Source organism: Platalea leucorodia (assembly GCF_965183815.1).
Source record: "Platalea leucorodia genome assembly, chromosome: 5".
Taxonomy (NCBI): domain Eukaryota; kingdom Metazoa; phylum Chordata; class Aves; order Pelecaniformes; family Threskiornithidae; genus Platalea; species Platalea leucorodia.
The window spans coordinates 22,932,585-22,947,971 of NC_138827.1; the positions used below are offsets into that span (position 1 = coordinate 22,932,585).

Consider the following 15,387-nt stretch of genomic DNA (forward strand, 5'->3'; position numbering starts at 1 on the left):
TTGATATGGTTCCTCAAACAATGGGGCTCTAACTTTTATTGCAACTAAGTGTTATCTTAATCAGTGCAGTTTAATTGGGGAAAGGAGCAAGTTCTCATCTCAGTTACAAACAATACACAATACCTTGCCCATAATTATTTTCAGGAAATACCACAACAATTGGAGTTATTAATTATCATTCACCTTATAAAGGAGCATACGGAAACAAAGTCATTTCCTGGAGGCAGAAGGATTTGCTTTCCTTTGCTTTTCATGCTTCAACCAAAGGACTTCTGCAGTATTTTACAGTACCTGTCAGGATTTTTTGGCATAGTTGTGTGTTGGTGTTCCTACTCGTGCTGTAGATACATGTTTTGGGGGACTTAAGAAGACTTACCAAAAAGAAAGGATGGACAGAAACACAGTACAGAAAGTCTCACCTCTTAGAGAGTGATTTGATACATAATTCTTCATTTGAACGGTCAACTTACTGTGCAGATAACACATGTGATTAAAACACATGGTGCTGAACTGAAAGTACTAATTTTGTTTTGCTCTTTAAGATCCTGACTCTGCACTGAGGCTGATACACACCAACCTCAACCACTGCAGAACTGGGGCTTAATCCATGAACTCCCATTCTGGTCAGAGACAAATCACGAAGATTTAGTCACATACTTTAAAACATGCACGTTTGCATGCGGGTTGTCCTGCACCGTAACATTTGTAAGCATTTGCCAGCTGACTTACTGCCTGCCTGCTGTCTTCCTGTCTTCCAGGACGTGTCTCTTGCAATTTTTATTGCATTATATTTGAAATGAAACTGCTTGGGCAACATAGTGATTTGTTGTTTAAACAGATTTGTTATTTGTAATCACAAAATGTGTTTGTAGATTATAAGGTAGTTTATCTATTCAACTTTTTCTTTCAGTACAGAAAACCTGTATTTCCAATTCAGGAGTTGGATACACCCATCACATGCCTCAGCATTTTCTGCCTACAGCCTTAGGTTTTTTCCACTCACTTTTTCTTTACTACTTTTATGTGCAGTGTCTTATTACTATTGACATTCATTTGTCTTATTCTTGTGTAAAGCTGTTTGATGTCATTTTTGGTCACAAAAAGTGTTTATGATTTTGCTGGTCACATATTTAGGTAGACATCTTAAAATCTTAGCTGTTGAGATGTCACGGTAACGTGAAACAAATTATGTGACACCATGCTCACTGTCCATCAGAAGTGTGCAATTTCACACCTGCCTTTGTATTAATGCAATGTAATATATATATATATGTACACACAATGCAGTAATTCTGCATTGTTTGCTCTTGCTAGTGCTGAATGCTCCTCTGGAGTTAGATTGACATATTCTTATAGAAATCCTTCCTACTTAGCAGTTGGGTAAATCTGCTCTGCTGTAACCTTTTAATTGTAAGTAGTTCATGATCATGTGCAAGGCAGCAACCTTTGCAAAAGGCACATTGATTCAAACCAGATTTAACTAAACTTTACTTGATTTAAAATGTTACTAGAACCCAGATAAACAGAAATTTCTGGAATATTTTAGGCAAAGATTTCTCAAAAGGTGCTAACAGAGGCTTGAACTCCAAAATTTAATTTATTTTCAGCAGATGCCAACTCCTTTAGCAGGTTTTCAATTAAATAGCCTTGTGTACAGATATGAGTAAAAAGCTTGTTTGCAATATACACAGAAGATTGACTGTGTCCCTTTAAAACCAGATGATTTCAATTAGTGTCTTTTTCACCAGCTCCATCTTAAACCAAAGGGAAGCAGGAATTCCAGGGAGCGAGGCACAGCACTGCTTCCCCTTCTGGCCGTGGGGAAGGTGCTCGGGACAGTTCTGCCCTTTGCATTGCTTTGGTGCCTGTAGAGGAGGAGGTCTGAAGTCTTGTTAGCACTTTAGATGAGCCATTGTATCTTGGAATGCAAATGCCAACCATTGCACAGTAGAAGCATTGCACTCGCTTACGCTGCTCAAGCAATGTCAGAGGTGATGGAAACGTCATTGTCATCTGAGCGGCAGCTTCTTGTTAGGTGGACTGCGCAGGGACGTGACAGGCAGTCAGGCATGGTATTGTAGGTTAAGAGTGAGACACTGTTGAGTGGAAATGCTGAAGACCTTTGACTAATACTCAATTCTCCCCAGTTCCTCGGGCCAGGCATGTGGTTTCAGCAACGGACCGCTTTAAGTTGCAATCTCAGGGCAGAGGATTGATGGATTTTGACTTGTAACTGGTTTTCTTTGAAAAGTTTAAATTATGTATCTAATGTAAATGGAGCATTTCCCAAAAAGCTTTTAAAGTTTATTCTTCTTTTCTTGCAAGATACTACTTTACAAACTGGCATGGGACTAGTGAAAATGAACCCTCAGTTTGGAGGCATTCACCAAGGAAGGCAAAGAACTCTTATGAGAAGAAACTGGCGCCAGAAGGAACCCCTATACTTGATGCAAACTCATTAGAATACATCTTTGCCCAGGTAAGAGGTTGTTTGCAAGTATCTCTGCCATTGTAGTCACACAAAAAGTATTTGATACAGTAGAAGCTGCTTTAAAGACCTATTTCCAAACTTTTGAAGTACATGTAACCTTACAGGTTAGTATTGCTAAGTGTTTTCTTCATACTTCTGCATGGTGGAGAGAATTTGCTACCTGAAAAACAATCTACCCATATGCAGAACGTGTAAAGAAACTGTCTGTCTCGGAGTCCAGAAAGGGATATATTTTTATAGCATACTGTCTTTTAATATTAAATATTTTTGGGTATAAATGCTATCACCTTTTCTTTTGCGAAACGTTTGCACATAATGAATTTGACATCTATATTCTTATAGATGAACAGCAGCAGTATTAAAATTGATAATATGGTGTCCTTTTAATGAGTCTTTTTTACTGTGTGGTGTTAAAACATTGATAACACCACTGTCACATAGCCTGCTTACATGCAGTTTGTCTTTCCTTCTGTTGTGCCTCCCATTTGTTGGCGGTACATGCACCATGCTGGACATGGCAAGTAGGCACAACTGTTAGTCTTTCTTCTCAAATAGGCAGGGTTTATGGCGTGACTAGTGCCTCCCTGTGTTTCTGTTTCACTGGTCTAAGAGAAGGCTGCATCTGTTGCACGGCTCTTCCCTTCTCCTACCCCTTCCTGTCCTGGCTTTCAGTTTTGGGTGACTCTTCTTGCTTGAGGAGAGCCTGTGATCTTGCAACATACTCATTGCTCAGAGATAAACTATGACAAATACTGTGACAAATCTGGTAGCTTTCTTTTTTTGCTTCTTATTTAGGGTCAGTATGACTTAGTGAAAGGCCTGGCACCAATCCGCGATCCTAAAAATGATCAAGAGGTTCATGAAATTGAAAATGAATGCCTGGGTATGGCTGTCCTTGCAATCTCTCACTATGCCATCAAGAAAAATGTGAAGCTTCCGGAGCTTCCCAAAGATATCAGGTAAGTTGGGATAACTTCTTTGTCACTGTTGGGTCTGCTGCACTTCTCTTCAGAAGGGATTTTAAGCATTTTACCTTCCAGGATCTGACTGTATAGGAGCTTGTAAAAGCTCCAACACTACTATTGCTAAGTGGGTCTTCCTAATCTTGTCAACAGGGATATGTATTAGAAAACCTGGTCTAAAATTAGAAAAATTTTTTCTTGCCTGGAGAGTATTTGAAATCTCTGAAGCTAGTGCATCCAGCATACTGATGTGTTGAGTACTGATTGACTTGCTGTAAATTCAGGGTTCTGGGTTAGTAGGTTCAGAAATGGCAGTGTTGTTAAGTGGCAACCTAGTGAGAAAACTGTTAGAATAAATTATGTTATTGATTTGAACGGGCTGTATCCATCTGACTAAAAAGCTATCAGATAAGGTTATTACTTGAATTCTTGTTGGCTGTTAATGCTGTAAACCACTGCTACAGTACCAACTGCACAGTGGTTTACTGCATCTTGGTTTTGGTAACTTTCAAAGTAAGGCAGTTGCACATTTTAGAGAGTTAAAAGTTTAGGAGACAACAATATTAACTCACAGCATTGTTTTTCCTTCTAGTTATAAGCATTATATTCCCGAAACTTTGAACAAGACTATCAGACAGAGGAATTTCTTAACCAGGATTCGGATAAATAATGTTTTCAAACATTTCCTTAAAGAGTTTAACAACAAAACCATTTGCGACAGTAGTGTGTCTCCACGTGATCTGAAAGTTAAATACTTGTCAACAATGGAGACCTTGACTAAACATTATGGAGCAGAAATTTTTGAGACTTCGTTTTTGCTGATTTCATCTGAGAATGAAATAAATAGATTTAATTGTGGAGACAATGAGATCCTCCCCCTGTATGAAGTCATCGTAACAGGAAACAATGGAATTCAGTGGAGGCTTAAGCCAAATGTAAGTATCCCTTGATAAATGGGAATTAGAGGATTGGTTTTGGGGGCCTAACAACTGTTAAAAAATGGTCATGATCTTCAGATGCTGCAGATCAGCTTTTTATTGAAAGGACTTCTTTTGTAGGATTATAGAATTATGCAGGTTGGAAGGGACCTCAGGAGGTCTGTAGTCCAACCCCGTTCAGGGTTAGCTTTGAAATCAGACCAGGTTGCTCAGGGCTTTATCCATTCTGGTCTTGAAAACTTCGAAGGATGGATGCCACACAACCTCTGTGGGCAACCTGTACACCAGGAGAATTCACCAGGAGAACTAAAGACTGTACTATATCTGCCAGACCAGACACAAGTCTTGAAAGATAAGTATCTGTGGAGGCCCTTATGGTTTGGTGCTCTGTCTTGATATCAAAGTCTGCTAATGCTTTTTCTGTATATGGCACCCCAGGTGCCATGTTTGCTCATACTCATAGACCTTTCATGAATTAAGTTAAAATATAGTGACATTAAAGCTAAGCTTTCTCACATCAGTGATATTTTATATGTTGTTCCTTGTTTCAGGGCTGCTAATTGAGGTCACCTTGCTTAACCTCTTCTGTACTTAGTGTACATAAGTATTAAATATTCTCTAGGTTTGAAAGGATGTTCTACAGTTTTTCTCCACATATGATACTTGAACAAACAGACCTCTTTTTGCTTGCCTCAGTTCCCCACAGTGATGAGAACCCTCCTGATAGCTATCTTTTGTAGCATAGAAAGTATTGTGCTTCACTCCATTTAGATGTAACCTAACTATCTCTATCTCTGATGGAGAATTTCTGTTTTAAATGATGATATTAATGGGGGGGGGAGGAAAGGAAGAACTGATACTTGAGCAGAAAAGCTTGCAAGAAGTGCAGCCTGTTTCTTGTAAGGCTCCTGTTTCTGCTGATTTATAGATTATATTTATTTAAATGCCTAAACCAAAGATTTTCATCTCAGCGAGAACCTTTCTGTGACCAGCAGGAAGCTTTGCTCAGCCTGAACATTTATCTTTTTTAAATAAGTAGTTACTAATAGTTTTCAATAATTTTTGACCTGCAAGATGCTCAGCTTCATTGTGGTCTGCATGCAGAATTTCATCTGCTGTCGGCAGTTCAGGCACGCAGTGCGAGAAGAATGTGGCTCTTGCTTTTAGGCTGAGTTCTGAGAGAAGATTTCAAGTACATAAGTTAGAAATTTCAGTAGAACCCTTTCAGCCCTGTACTGCTACTAAAATTATTCCTAGCATACCAAGAGAGAGGTAGGTCGCCTAGCTAATGACTGCTTGCTTTCATCCTCATGAAAACTGTCTCATGGACAATTCTTGATAGAAGTATATCCTTGCGGTACAGATACACTGACCGTGTAAATGAATTGACAATTCAGTGCAAAAAGTATTCAGGAATTAAATTGCTGTGGAAGATTAATTTGTCATGAATTTTTGTTTTAGAGTAAAAGCACTGTGCTAAAAAAAAAAAAAAATATTTTTTATTAGTATACTTTTATCCAAAATATATTTGCAGTCTGTACAGACAGAGAAAGAGAAGAAGAAAAAATCTGATGGCAAAACCAAAAAGGATGAAGAAAAACAGAAAATTCGAGATGCATGGAACAATTTTTCTTATTTTCCTGAAATCACCCACATTGTCATCAAGGAGTCTACAGTTAGCATTAACAAGCAGGATAACAAAAGAATGGTAAGAACCAAACCTTGGATAGGTTTCCCTCCCATGGGAGGCTATAGTGACACAGTGTTGTTGGGCAACAGGTGACAACCTCCTTGAGGAACATTTTCTAATGGGACTCCTAAATAACAGTTAAATATGCTGTCCTCAACACTGTACAAATGCAAAAGTGCTAGTTAGAAGAGCAGCAAGTTGGTGAGCACAGTTGTTTCTCTACACTTGTTACTGCATACCGCCAGTGCCTGGTGGCCTCCTTGATACGTTTCTCAGCCCGTGGCTTTCCTCTGTACAGCTTGGATAGCCAAAAGCAGCATCAAGAAAGAGGAGCTCAGCAAGGATGGCAGAGGGAGAGGAGACAGATGCAGAGAGAACCTGGGAGGGAGGGAGAGTTGAGTCAGTGTATGGATACCCAGTTCTTCTTGCTGTGGTCTGCTAGCTGTTAGAATTTGGAAAGAAGCTGCCAGAGTGCCCTTGGCTTCAAATCCAACATGACTTCGCCAGTCCTGAATTTCTGGCGTTTCGCAAAGGCTGGCACAAGAGTTTGCCTTACAGATCTCACATAGGATTACAGCAGAATATAAGTCACGCTGGAGAATGGAAGTTTCTAGCTAGTAATGAGTGGGGAGGATAGAGAATGGTCAGCATTGGCTCCCTAAATATGTACGGTTTTCTGTCATAGGTTTCTGGACAATTTTTTAGCCGCTCTGTGCAAAAATTGCTGGATGTTAAAACACTCCTGAAATGTTGTAACAGAACTGTGAGAATTCGTTGCTAAAATATCTTTTTGTTGTAGGAATTAAAACTGTCCTCACATGATGAGGCCTTGTCGTTTGCATCGCTGATAGATGGGTACTTCAGACTTACAGCAGATGCCCACCATTACCTCTGCACAGATGTGGCTCCTCCACTGATTGAGCACAACATAAAAAATGGATGCCACGGACCCATTTGGTTAGTAAAACGTTTGATTTTAATTTTTCCACTTGAATAATTAGTTCTCTAATACTGCTGCATATTGAATGCATTGAGGAAATGTGACATTTGGAAGGTTGTTAGTTAACAAAAGGTTGTAGAACAAATTTATTTTTTTTAATGATTATATGGAAAAAATGTCACTTTCTCTTCACATCATCTTGCTCGTCTATAAAGCCAGTGTTTTCTCACTACAGGAGTATTTTGAGGCTTACTTCACTAATAGCTATAAAGATCGTCAGCTGAACAGATGGGAATATTTTAGGTAAACAACGTTGAACTGTATCTACACTGGTCCTGGGAGTCCTTGGATGGAGGCACAAAGCCTTTGTTTTTTTCTAATAGCTAAAGCAATTATTTTCCCTTCTGCCCACCTTTTTGGCTTTTCCTTTTATGTTTGAAGATACAATATATAGAAAACTGAGAGCTTACGTGCGCACTGTGTTGGGATGTGGAATTTCCCCATTAAGCATGCTAGGAGCTTAATAAAACTTCCCCTTGCTCTTTTGCAGCTAAATGTGAGTGTGTGTAATGCACACAATTAATTCATGTTTTAATAATATAAATATCTCTAAGTTGCTGTTATACATTTTTGTTCCAAATATAGGATTACTTTCCTGTGTATTTACTAATAATAGATTTTGGATGCAACTGCTCATTTGTTGGTTTTCCTCGTTTGTACGTTGACTCTTTCAGCACGGAATATGCCATCAACAAACTGCGACAGGAAGGGAACGAAGCAGGGATGTATGTGTTGAGATGGAGCTGCACGAACTTCAACCACATTCTCATGACAGTGACTTGTTTTGAAGGCTCAGAGGTACGTCAGGTGTGGCATTCCCAGCAGTAATTTGATAATGAGCTAAAGACTAGCAGCGCCCTGTAATCCATGTTGATATACTTATGTTCTTTAGGGCAGACACTCTTATCTTTGTTTGATAGCTGATGCAGCAGACGGTAGATACTTGCACTCATAGCTTCATTTTCCCTGGACTCCTGTGCTATCTTTACAAATATGCTAGATCTACAAATACATTTCATTACATCCAGAACATTTCCATTCATAGCAATAAAACTGTGTATGAATGTGATGGAAATGAAGCTTTTTAAACTCATATGGTGTGAGAATGACATACAGAATTTGTCACTGCGACTTACCTAATGTTTCTTAAAGGTGGATTTAATTATACGAATATATTTCTGCTGACACACTGTAAAAGAATAGTGCGTGAGGACAGCTGCCTTTACATGTAGAGCACCACAGAAGGGGACATATACACAGTTAGCTCGTGGAACGTATTTTGTGAAAGATGAGTGGCAAGTAAAACCTCATGAGGTGGGATAGGTGAGAGAACCTGTTAGAAGTAGAAAAGAAGAATCAGCAACTGCACAGAAGTTTGAATTTTGCTGACCTCAGCTGGAAGTCTGAAGCTGACTTTGCTAGTTTTGGGAAGATATTTAAAGTGTTCACACAAGAGTAGTAATAGCGTAGAAGTATATAAACTGTTTTCCTTCTCAGAAAAAGATGTTAATAGAATCAATGCTGAGGTCAAGAAGGGACATTTGAAGCAAGAAACAACAGAATGATGAAAAAACCTCTTGGAAATAATAGTCATCTTTTAGCACTGATATTTGGTTCATCTTCTGTAGACATTTGCAAAAAAACTATATGATCAGCACTGTCTTCTAATAGACTGGGCAACTGAGGCATTGAAACAAGAAATTAATTTTGTCTTGGAAATCATTTAATCTCATTGTGAGGCTTAGAGAGGACAGAGGTGATGCAAAGCTGCAGTATAGTAGAGGTGAGGAAGCAGGAGTAGAGGGCAGAACTTGAAAGGGCATGGGCTTGAGGTAGGTAAGTACAAAAGTTCAGTCATTCTTCCCCAATACCTCTGAATGAAACTGGAAGGTTTGAACAACAGCCTGAAATCTTGTTTCACTTGAACAATCTGGGTTGTGATAGGGAGTTCTGCTGTTTTTAAGTTGAGGTTTTGAAACTGTGGTCCAGATACTGCAATTCTTGACCAAGTGAAGAGAAAATTCCTTCTGAAGAGTCAGGGTTTCTGCATATTCTCAGGCTCTGCAAAACACAGAAGCTGTAATTGGACTTGTTAGATGATTGCATCTTTATGCTGCTCTTCTGCCTCTCTGTTATTATGAGCCTTCCTGGGACTGAAGTTTATAGGAATTTTAGGGCCTTTTTCTACTTTGTTGGAGTTTGATTAGAGGACCCTAGCTTAGGAGCAAGTGATTAACTGGTCTTACATGTAATTTCAAAGGCTTTTGGGGACCTTTTATGGCTTTACAAACATTCTTTCACTTTAACGATTGTTATTTTGCTTTCTTTTTTCCTCCTCTTCCCCCCTAATAGCAGATGATAAATAATTCAGTCCAGTACAAGAACTTCCAGATTGAGGTGAAGAAAGGCGGGTACTTCCTACATGGTTCAAACAAGTCTTTCTCATCCTTAAAAGAGCTGATGGATCACCTGAAAGGACAAATACTTCGAACAGACAACATAAGCTTTACACTGAAGAGGTGCTGCCAACCAAAACCAAGAGGTAGTCTGTCCTTTAAGATAAGCGACAAACTGTTGTTGAAAGAAAACAAACTCCAGAAATACGAGGCATTCTTAGCTTCTTTGGTTTGTTCTGTATTCTTGTGTAAAGCTCTTTTGTCAGTTAAAAAATTATAAAGTTCCTTCCTTTTCTGTGAAGGAGGGGTCTTGTCAAAAAGCAAAAGCAAGCACAGTGTACAAGGTTTTGGGGTTTCCTTTTAATGTTACAAGCTCAGCACAGGGATGCTCAGGGGCCGGTGCTTCTCATGAGCCTTGTTTGTGTGAACTTTTCAAATGACAGTGAGAAAAGTTCTGGTTTCCCTTTTTGCATCTAAGCAGCTGGCCCTGCAGTATCGACGGCAGAGGTGGAACTCTAGATTTGTTTAAAAAGAAAATGTCACAGCTGACTCAGAGTCATGGGCCAGAATGCTGCGGCAAAGCAAGGACCATATAAGGTTCTTCCTTTGCTCCACCGAGTCACGTATGCGAAGCAGTGCCACCATGCATCACTGCAACCTGCAGTGGTTGTGTGGCAATCTCTGGTTTGAAGCTTGTGTGCTCTCATTATGAGCTGTTGTTTACTCTATTAATCTTCGTGAAGCAGCAGGGAAGGCTTGGCCCGCAACTGTTAGCAAGCAGAACAGCCTCGCAGTCAGTAGATCCATCTGTAAGGTCAGATTTTAGAGGGCTGGGACAATCATGCATTTGTTAAACTGTTAATGTTAACACTTAGTAAAATTGTTTGCTATAAACTACAAGTGTCTTGCAGCTGAATTTTGTATGAAAGAGGAAACACAGTGGTGTGATTGTGTTGATCAGATAATGGTTTCCTGTTAGAATAAGGGGAACAACTGAGCTACGTTAATTACCTGCTTGTTCTGACGGTTTCAGAGGAGAGTACTCTGTAGATAGACACCAAGCTTATCAGCGCTTTGAAGAACATTGGTGATTGTCTGGAGCATGGGGAGATTAAACGTTTTGACGTTTTGATTACATTTTGACAGCTGTATTTGGAATAAAATAAAACAGGTCAAGGAGTTGACTATCTACTTCAGCTTTTCATCGGCATTAGTTACAGTGGGATCCAGTGCATTATCTATGCTGTTCCGTGCTGCGTCTCTTCCCTGTTTTGTTTTTTTATCTTGTTCTTCTTCTTTGCTTCTTTTTGAATTGGTCTATTTAACTGGTTATTCACAAAGAAGTTTAGGGGATGCAGAAATAAAGCAGTTTTTCCAGTGTATGGTTCATTACTGATTGTTTTCAGAGTGCTAGATCATGGTTTAGCCCCGATGCACATGTTCAGTAATGGGAAGGCCACATGCACACAGACATCTTAAACCATTGTAGCATAATAAATAATGCCTGCTGTCAAACACAGGAAGACAAAATTCATGTGCAAGACTTTTGGATCTAACCATGCCTCTCTCTGAGCAGAAGCAGGGGGGAGGAAACACCGGGCTTTTGAGTCTTTTCCTTCTGTGAATTTCCCATGCCCCAAATCAATTCTAGTGCTCTGGAAACAGACTGTTAGTATTTCCCAGAGAGCAAGACATTTTCAAGGAGGTAAAGAAGAGATGAGACTCCAGCAACCCCTTACTGATCTGCACACTGAATATGTACCTGTTGGCAGAAGGGAGTATGTGTTATTTTACTTAATGTACAGCAGAGGCATTGCCTCTTTCAGTCCCAGGTATTTCTCTGTGTAGTAAACACTATCAGTTTCTTAATATCAGCCCCAATATGGCTAATATTAGGTGGTATATATGATATAAAGTATGTAGCTCTCCTTTAGTGAATTCTCTGTTGAATGATAGAGTAGAAATTACTTGAGCAGAAGTTAAGTCAAAGTTTCTTCTTTTCTCCCTCCTCCTCATTCATTTGGGTATTTACCTTGCAGTGAGCATATACAATAATGTTATTGACTGAGAAGGGTGAATGCAGTTATCTTTGAAAAGTCTTAAGGAATGTTTTCTCTCCCTGCCTTCCAGAAATCTCCAACTTGCTAGTTGCAACCAAGAAGGCACAGGAATGGCAGCCTGTTTATCACCTAGGGCAGCTGAGTTTCCATCGAATCCTCAAGGAAGAAATCATGCAGGTAGGTAGCTGCTGAACTGTGTTTCTCTCTTATAGTCAAAGAAGTGTGACAGCCCACCGCAACCGGTTAAATAATGTAAAATCACCCCATTCTGACTGGTTCTTCCACTCCCATTTCTCCTCAGCAAAACTTCATTTGAATGTTTATTTGTATTAAAGCCTCCTATTGCAGAATCTAAATGTATGTGTGTCCTTGTGTGGAAAAAGAGAAGCTTGGAAGTAATGCCTTTCACTAGAAATCAAATTGATATTTGAGCAGTTTTCTAGTGTCTGTTGAAAGAGGTGCTTCTAAGGTCATTCTTAAAAAATCATTAAAGTCTTAAGAGCTGCTGCTTTTCCTAGCTGGTTTGTTGCTAAATGTGGCTGTATCTTTTAAAGCCTGACATACCAGAGAAACAGGCAACTTGAGGTTTAAGATAATATCCTACAGTAAAAAAAAGGGTGAAATATTCAAAAGCTCTGAAGAGTCTTAGCATTCCAAATTTTGTGTTCCAAACTGATTTAGCACCTATGTTCCCAAATTTTCTGACAGTTGTTTGCAGTTAGTGATGTAGGTGACCTGAATAAACCTCAAAAAACACACAGTGGCTTGAATGCACAAATCGCATTTAATGTTGCTAAAAGACCTGAGCTCTTAAATCATGCAGTTAGCTTCTTCAGTTAAGTAAAAAGTTTGGGTTTTGTTGTTTTTTGGTTTTTTTTTGTTTTTTTTTTTTTTTAATTACATCACTGACCGGGGAGGGCAGATATAGACTATGTTAATTGTTTTTTGATTGGTATATTTACAGTCAGCATGCAGACTTCCTGCAAAAATATCCCAAGGCAGCATCCTCTGTTATTTAGGAGGAAATTGCTTTCCCAAACAAAGTGTTCCATTGAAATATTACTTCCTCTAACTTTTGGAAACACATTAAAGATTGCCTCAATAGCAGCTTATTGTAAATAAGAGGCCAGTTATTATTTATTCATTTGGTGTTTAGTCTAATAATGTTAAATCACACTGAACCTGTTTGATGTTAACGGAGATGTAATAGCCCTTTAATGTCAAAGGAGTTTACAGTGGTGAGTATGCTCAGAGAGACTACTAAAGCAAAGAACAACACGCTGTCACTGGTTTCTCGCTGAAATAATTTTAAGTCCATATGTAGCTAGATCAAGTGGAGGGCTAAATTCACTCTCTACTTGGAGAGGCAGCACAGAGTGCAGATTCGAGTATTTGTGTAAATCTACACTTGTTTGCTTCATGTCCTGGTTTCAAAAATATATGGTGCGTTATGTCTTAGGGTGAACATCTTGGAAGAGGGACAAGAACACAGATTTACTCAGGGATTCTCAACTACAAAGATGACGAGAATGAAGGATATCAAAATGAAAAAGAGATTAAAGTCCTCCTCAAAGTCTTGGACCCCAGCCACAGAGACATTTCTTTGGCAAGTTTTTTCCTTTTTGTCTGTTGTAGTAAAAACACTGGGTCTCACAGTATTGGACATGGTTAACTATGAAAAGCCTTTAAAAGAAGGGGTTGTGTATATAGTAGGGGAACAGGAAAATGCTGAAGGTGTTACTCAACATTTTAGGCAGTCAAATCCATCATTGATCAACACTTTTGAGATACTCAGTAAGCTGCTCTCATTAGGCAGGCAGCAGCATTGGGTCTGGCTGGAGCATGCCAGTGCTCACTTACATCCTGCAAGCACGCAGATCATAAGCGCAAGGAAAATGAACCCAGACCTTTCTGTGGTATGAAATGCACCGTCATACCCGTACCCACGGTCTTGCAGCTGCGTCAGTTGAGAGCCATGGAGTTCAGTGAGGGTACTGCTGCCTACCAGAAATTACCTCCGCCTTGTGCGTTGGGCTGTGAGTCTGTCGCCAGTTCTGTCATCAACATGGCCACAGGCAACTTGCCTGATCTGCATTTTGCTTTATCATCTAGTAAGAGAGGCTAATGTGTCACGCAGGGGATGCTGAGACCTAGTATATGCATGGCTGCGAGAACGCAGGGAAGAGCACTGGTTGCTTACATGACCTAGTGAACAACACCACATCTCTGACAGCACTCCACTGCCCCATTACTACAGCGGGGTGGCACGTCCCTACCATTGTTGACCCTTTATGTTACTGGAAAACACAGTAATCTTTTGCAAGTGTTTTTGTTACTTGATGCTCTGTATTTGTTATACACTTGAATGACTGCCACAATAACCAGCAGTTTAGTGGCTAACCTCTTCCACTTTCTAACAGGCATTCTTTGAAACGGCAAGCATGATGAGGCAGGTGTCTCACAAGCACATTGTCCTCCTCCATGGAGTCTGCGTCCGTGATGTAGAAAGTGAGTTCAGTGAACATCTCTCTAGGCAGCCCACTTAAGCAGCAGGCTTCGTAGGGACAGGGCAACCATTTCGTTCAGTGCTAGCACGGGGGGAGATGGGGTTAGCAGCTGCTGCCTCTTGATTTTTCAGTGCAGACAGAAGTGGAATTGGAACAGCAAGGCAGCTGCAAAGTCCTTTCTACTAACAAGTTTCCTCTTCCAATGCTGTCTTTGAATAACTGCCTAACAGGATGATTCCTTGAGGTTGGAATGCCAGAGTGATAGTGGTAGCGTCAATACAAACCAGCCTTCTGGCAAAAGTTATTTCCCTGGGAAGGCTCTGCCCTCTGCTCTTTAAAACGCTTTTTTCCTTGTTTACTGTTCCTTTACTACCTAAAGCCTTTTAATTTGGGTTCTGAGCGCTGAAATAAACTTTGAGGAAGGTGATATAAAGACACATTATAACCAACTTTCCTGGGGGCCTGGGGCGGGGGGGGGAGATGGTAACAGGCTTATTAGATGGCTCCAGACACTGGTTATTGCAATACTGACTTTATACACCTGACTTTGTAGATATCATGGTTGAAGAGTTTGTTGAATTTGGGCCTCTGGATCTGTTCATGCATCGGAAGAGTGAAGTCCTGACAACTCCTTGGAAATTCAAAGTTGCCAAGCAACTTGCAAGTGCCCTAAGCTACTTGGTAAGAAGGCGTCTTGACAAAAACATTGCCTGTAGCTGCTGCAATCTAACGCTGCAGAGGTTTCGTGTGCGTTAGTAACTAATGAATTTCCTTTTTCAGGTAGTGGGACTGTGCAATGAGCAATTAGGCTCTTTGTGAAAAAGGAATATATTTTGGTCTTTTTTCCAAAATGCATTTGCATTTGTAGAGCTGATGCTTAAGTGTGAACAGTATGTTTCCCATCTCCTGCTTTCCCTGTTTTTCTCTGGGATAATTTCTTCCAAGCTGTATTTTTGGATTTCAGCTTTGGAGTATTTTACAGTGATCCCCTATGCTGTAGGTATGTTAGAGCACTTGCAGAGCATTGCTAGCTCACTGGACTCACTATATGCTTTTCCTCCCTTCCTGTAGGAGGATAAGGATTTGGTACATGGAAATGTGTGTACTAAAAACATCCTACTGGCAAGAGAGGGAATTGACACTGAATATGGTCCTTTCATAAAGCTGAGCGACCCAGGAATACCAATAACTGTGCTGTCCAGACAAGGTATGGTACAGGAATCTGATTTCTCTCTTCAGTGTGGTGGGGAAAGGAAAAAATATCATTTATACAGCTAGAACTGGCTCTAAAATACAAGTAATCAGCTTCCATAAATCTGAAAACTACATGGAAGTGAAGGGGT

General features: G+C 39.9%; 1 protein-coding gene across 5 annotated transcripts in view; it reads left to right on the forward strand.

Moving 5' to 3' along the window:
• The window catches only part of JAK1 (Janus kinase 1), a 61,677-nt gene that overhangs the window by 37,888 nt on the left and 8,402 nt on the right, over positions 1–15,387 (forward strand). For 4 of the 5 annotated variants that reach the window (XM_082313583.1, XM_082313585.1, XM_082313582.1 and 1 more), the window contains 12 exons: positions 2,326–2,479; positions 3,287–3,450; positions 4,046–4,388; positions 5,926–6,099; positions 6,881–7,038; positions 7,756–7,879; positions 9,434–9,623; positions 11,608–11,714; positions 12,997–13,143; positions 13,958–14,045; positions 14,598–14,725; positions 15,116–15,251. In XM_082313583.1, coding sequence (XP_082169709.1) covers positions 2,326–2,479; positions 3,287–3,450; positions 4,046–4,388; positions 5,926–6,099; positions 6,881–7,038; positions 7,756–7,879; positions 9,434–9,623; positions 11,608–11,714; positions 12,997–13,143; positions 13,958–14,045; positions 14,598–14,725; positions 15,116–15,251 — 1,913 coding nt within the window. The remainder of the gene's footprint in view (positions 1–2,325; positions 2,480–3,286; positions 3,451–4,045; positions 4,389–5,925; positions 6,100–6,880; positions 7,039–7,755; positions 7,880–9,433; positions 9,624–11,607; positions 11,715–12,996; positions 13,144–13,957; positions 14,046–14,597; positions 14,726–15,115; positions 15,252–15,387) is intronic. The other variant, XM_082313584.1, reaches the window with a different exon arrangement.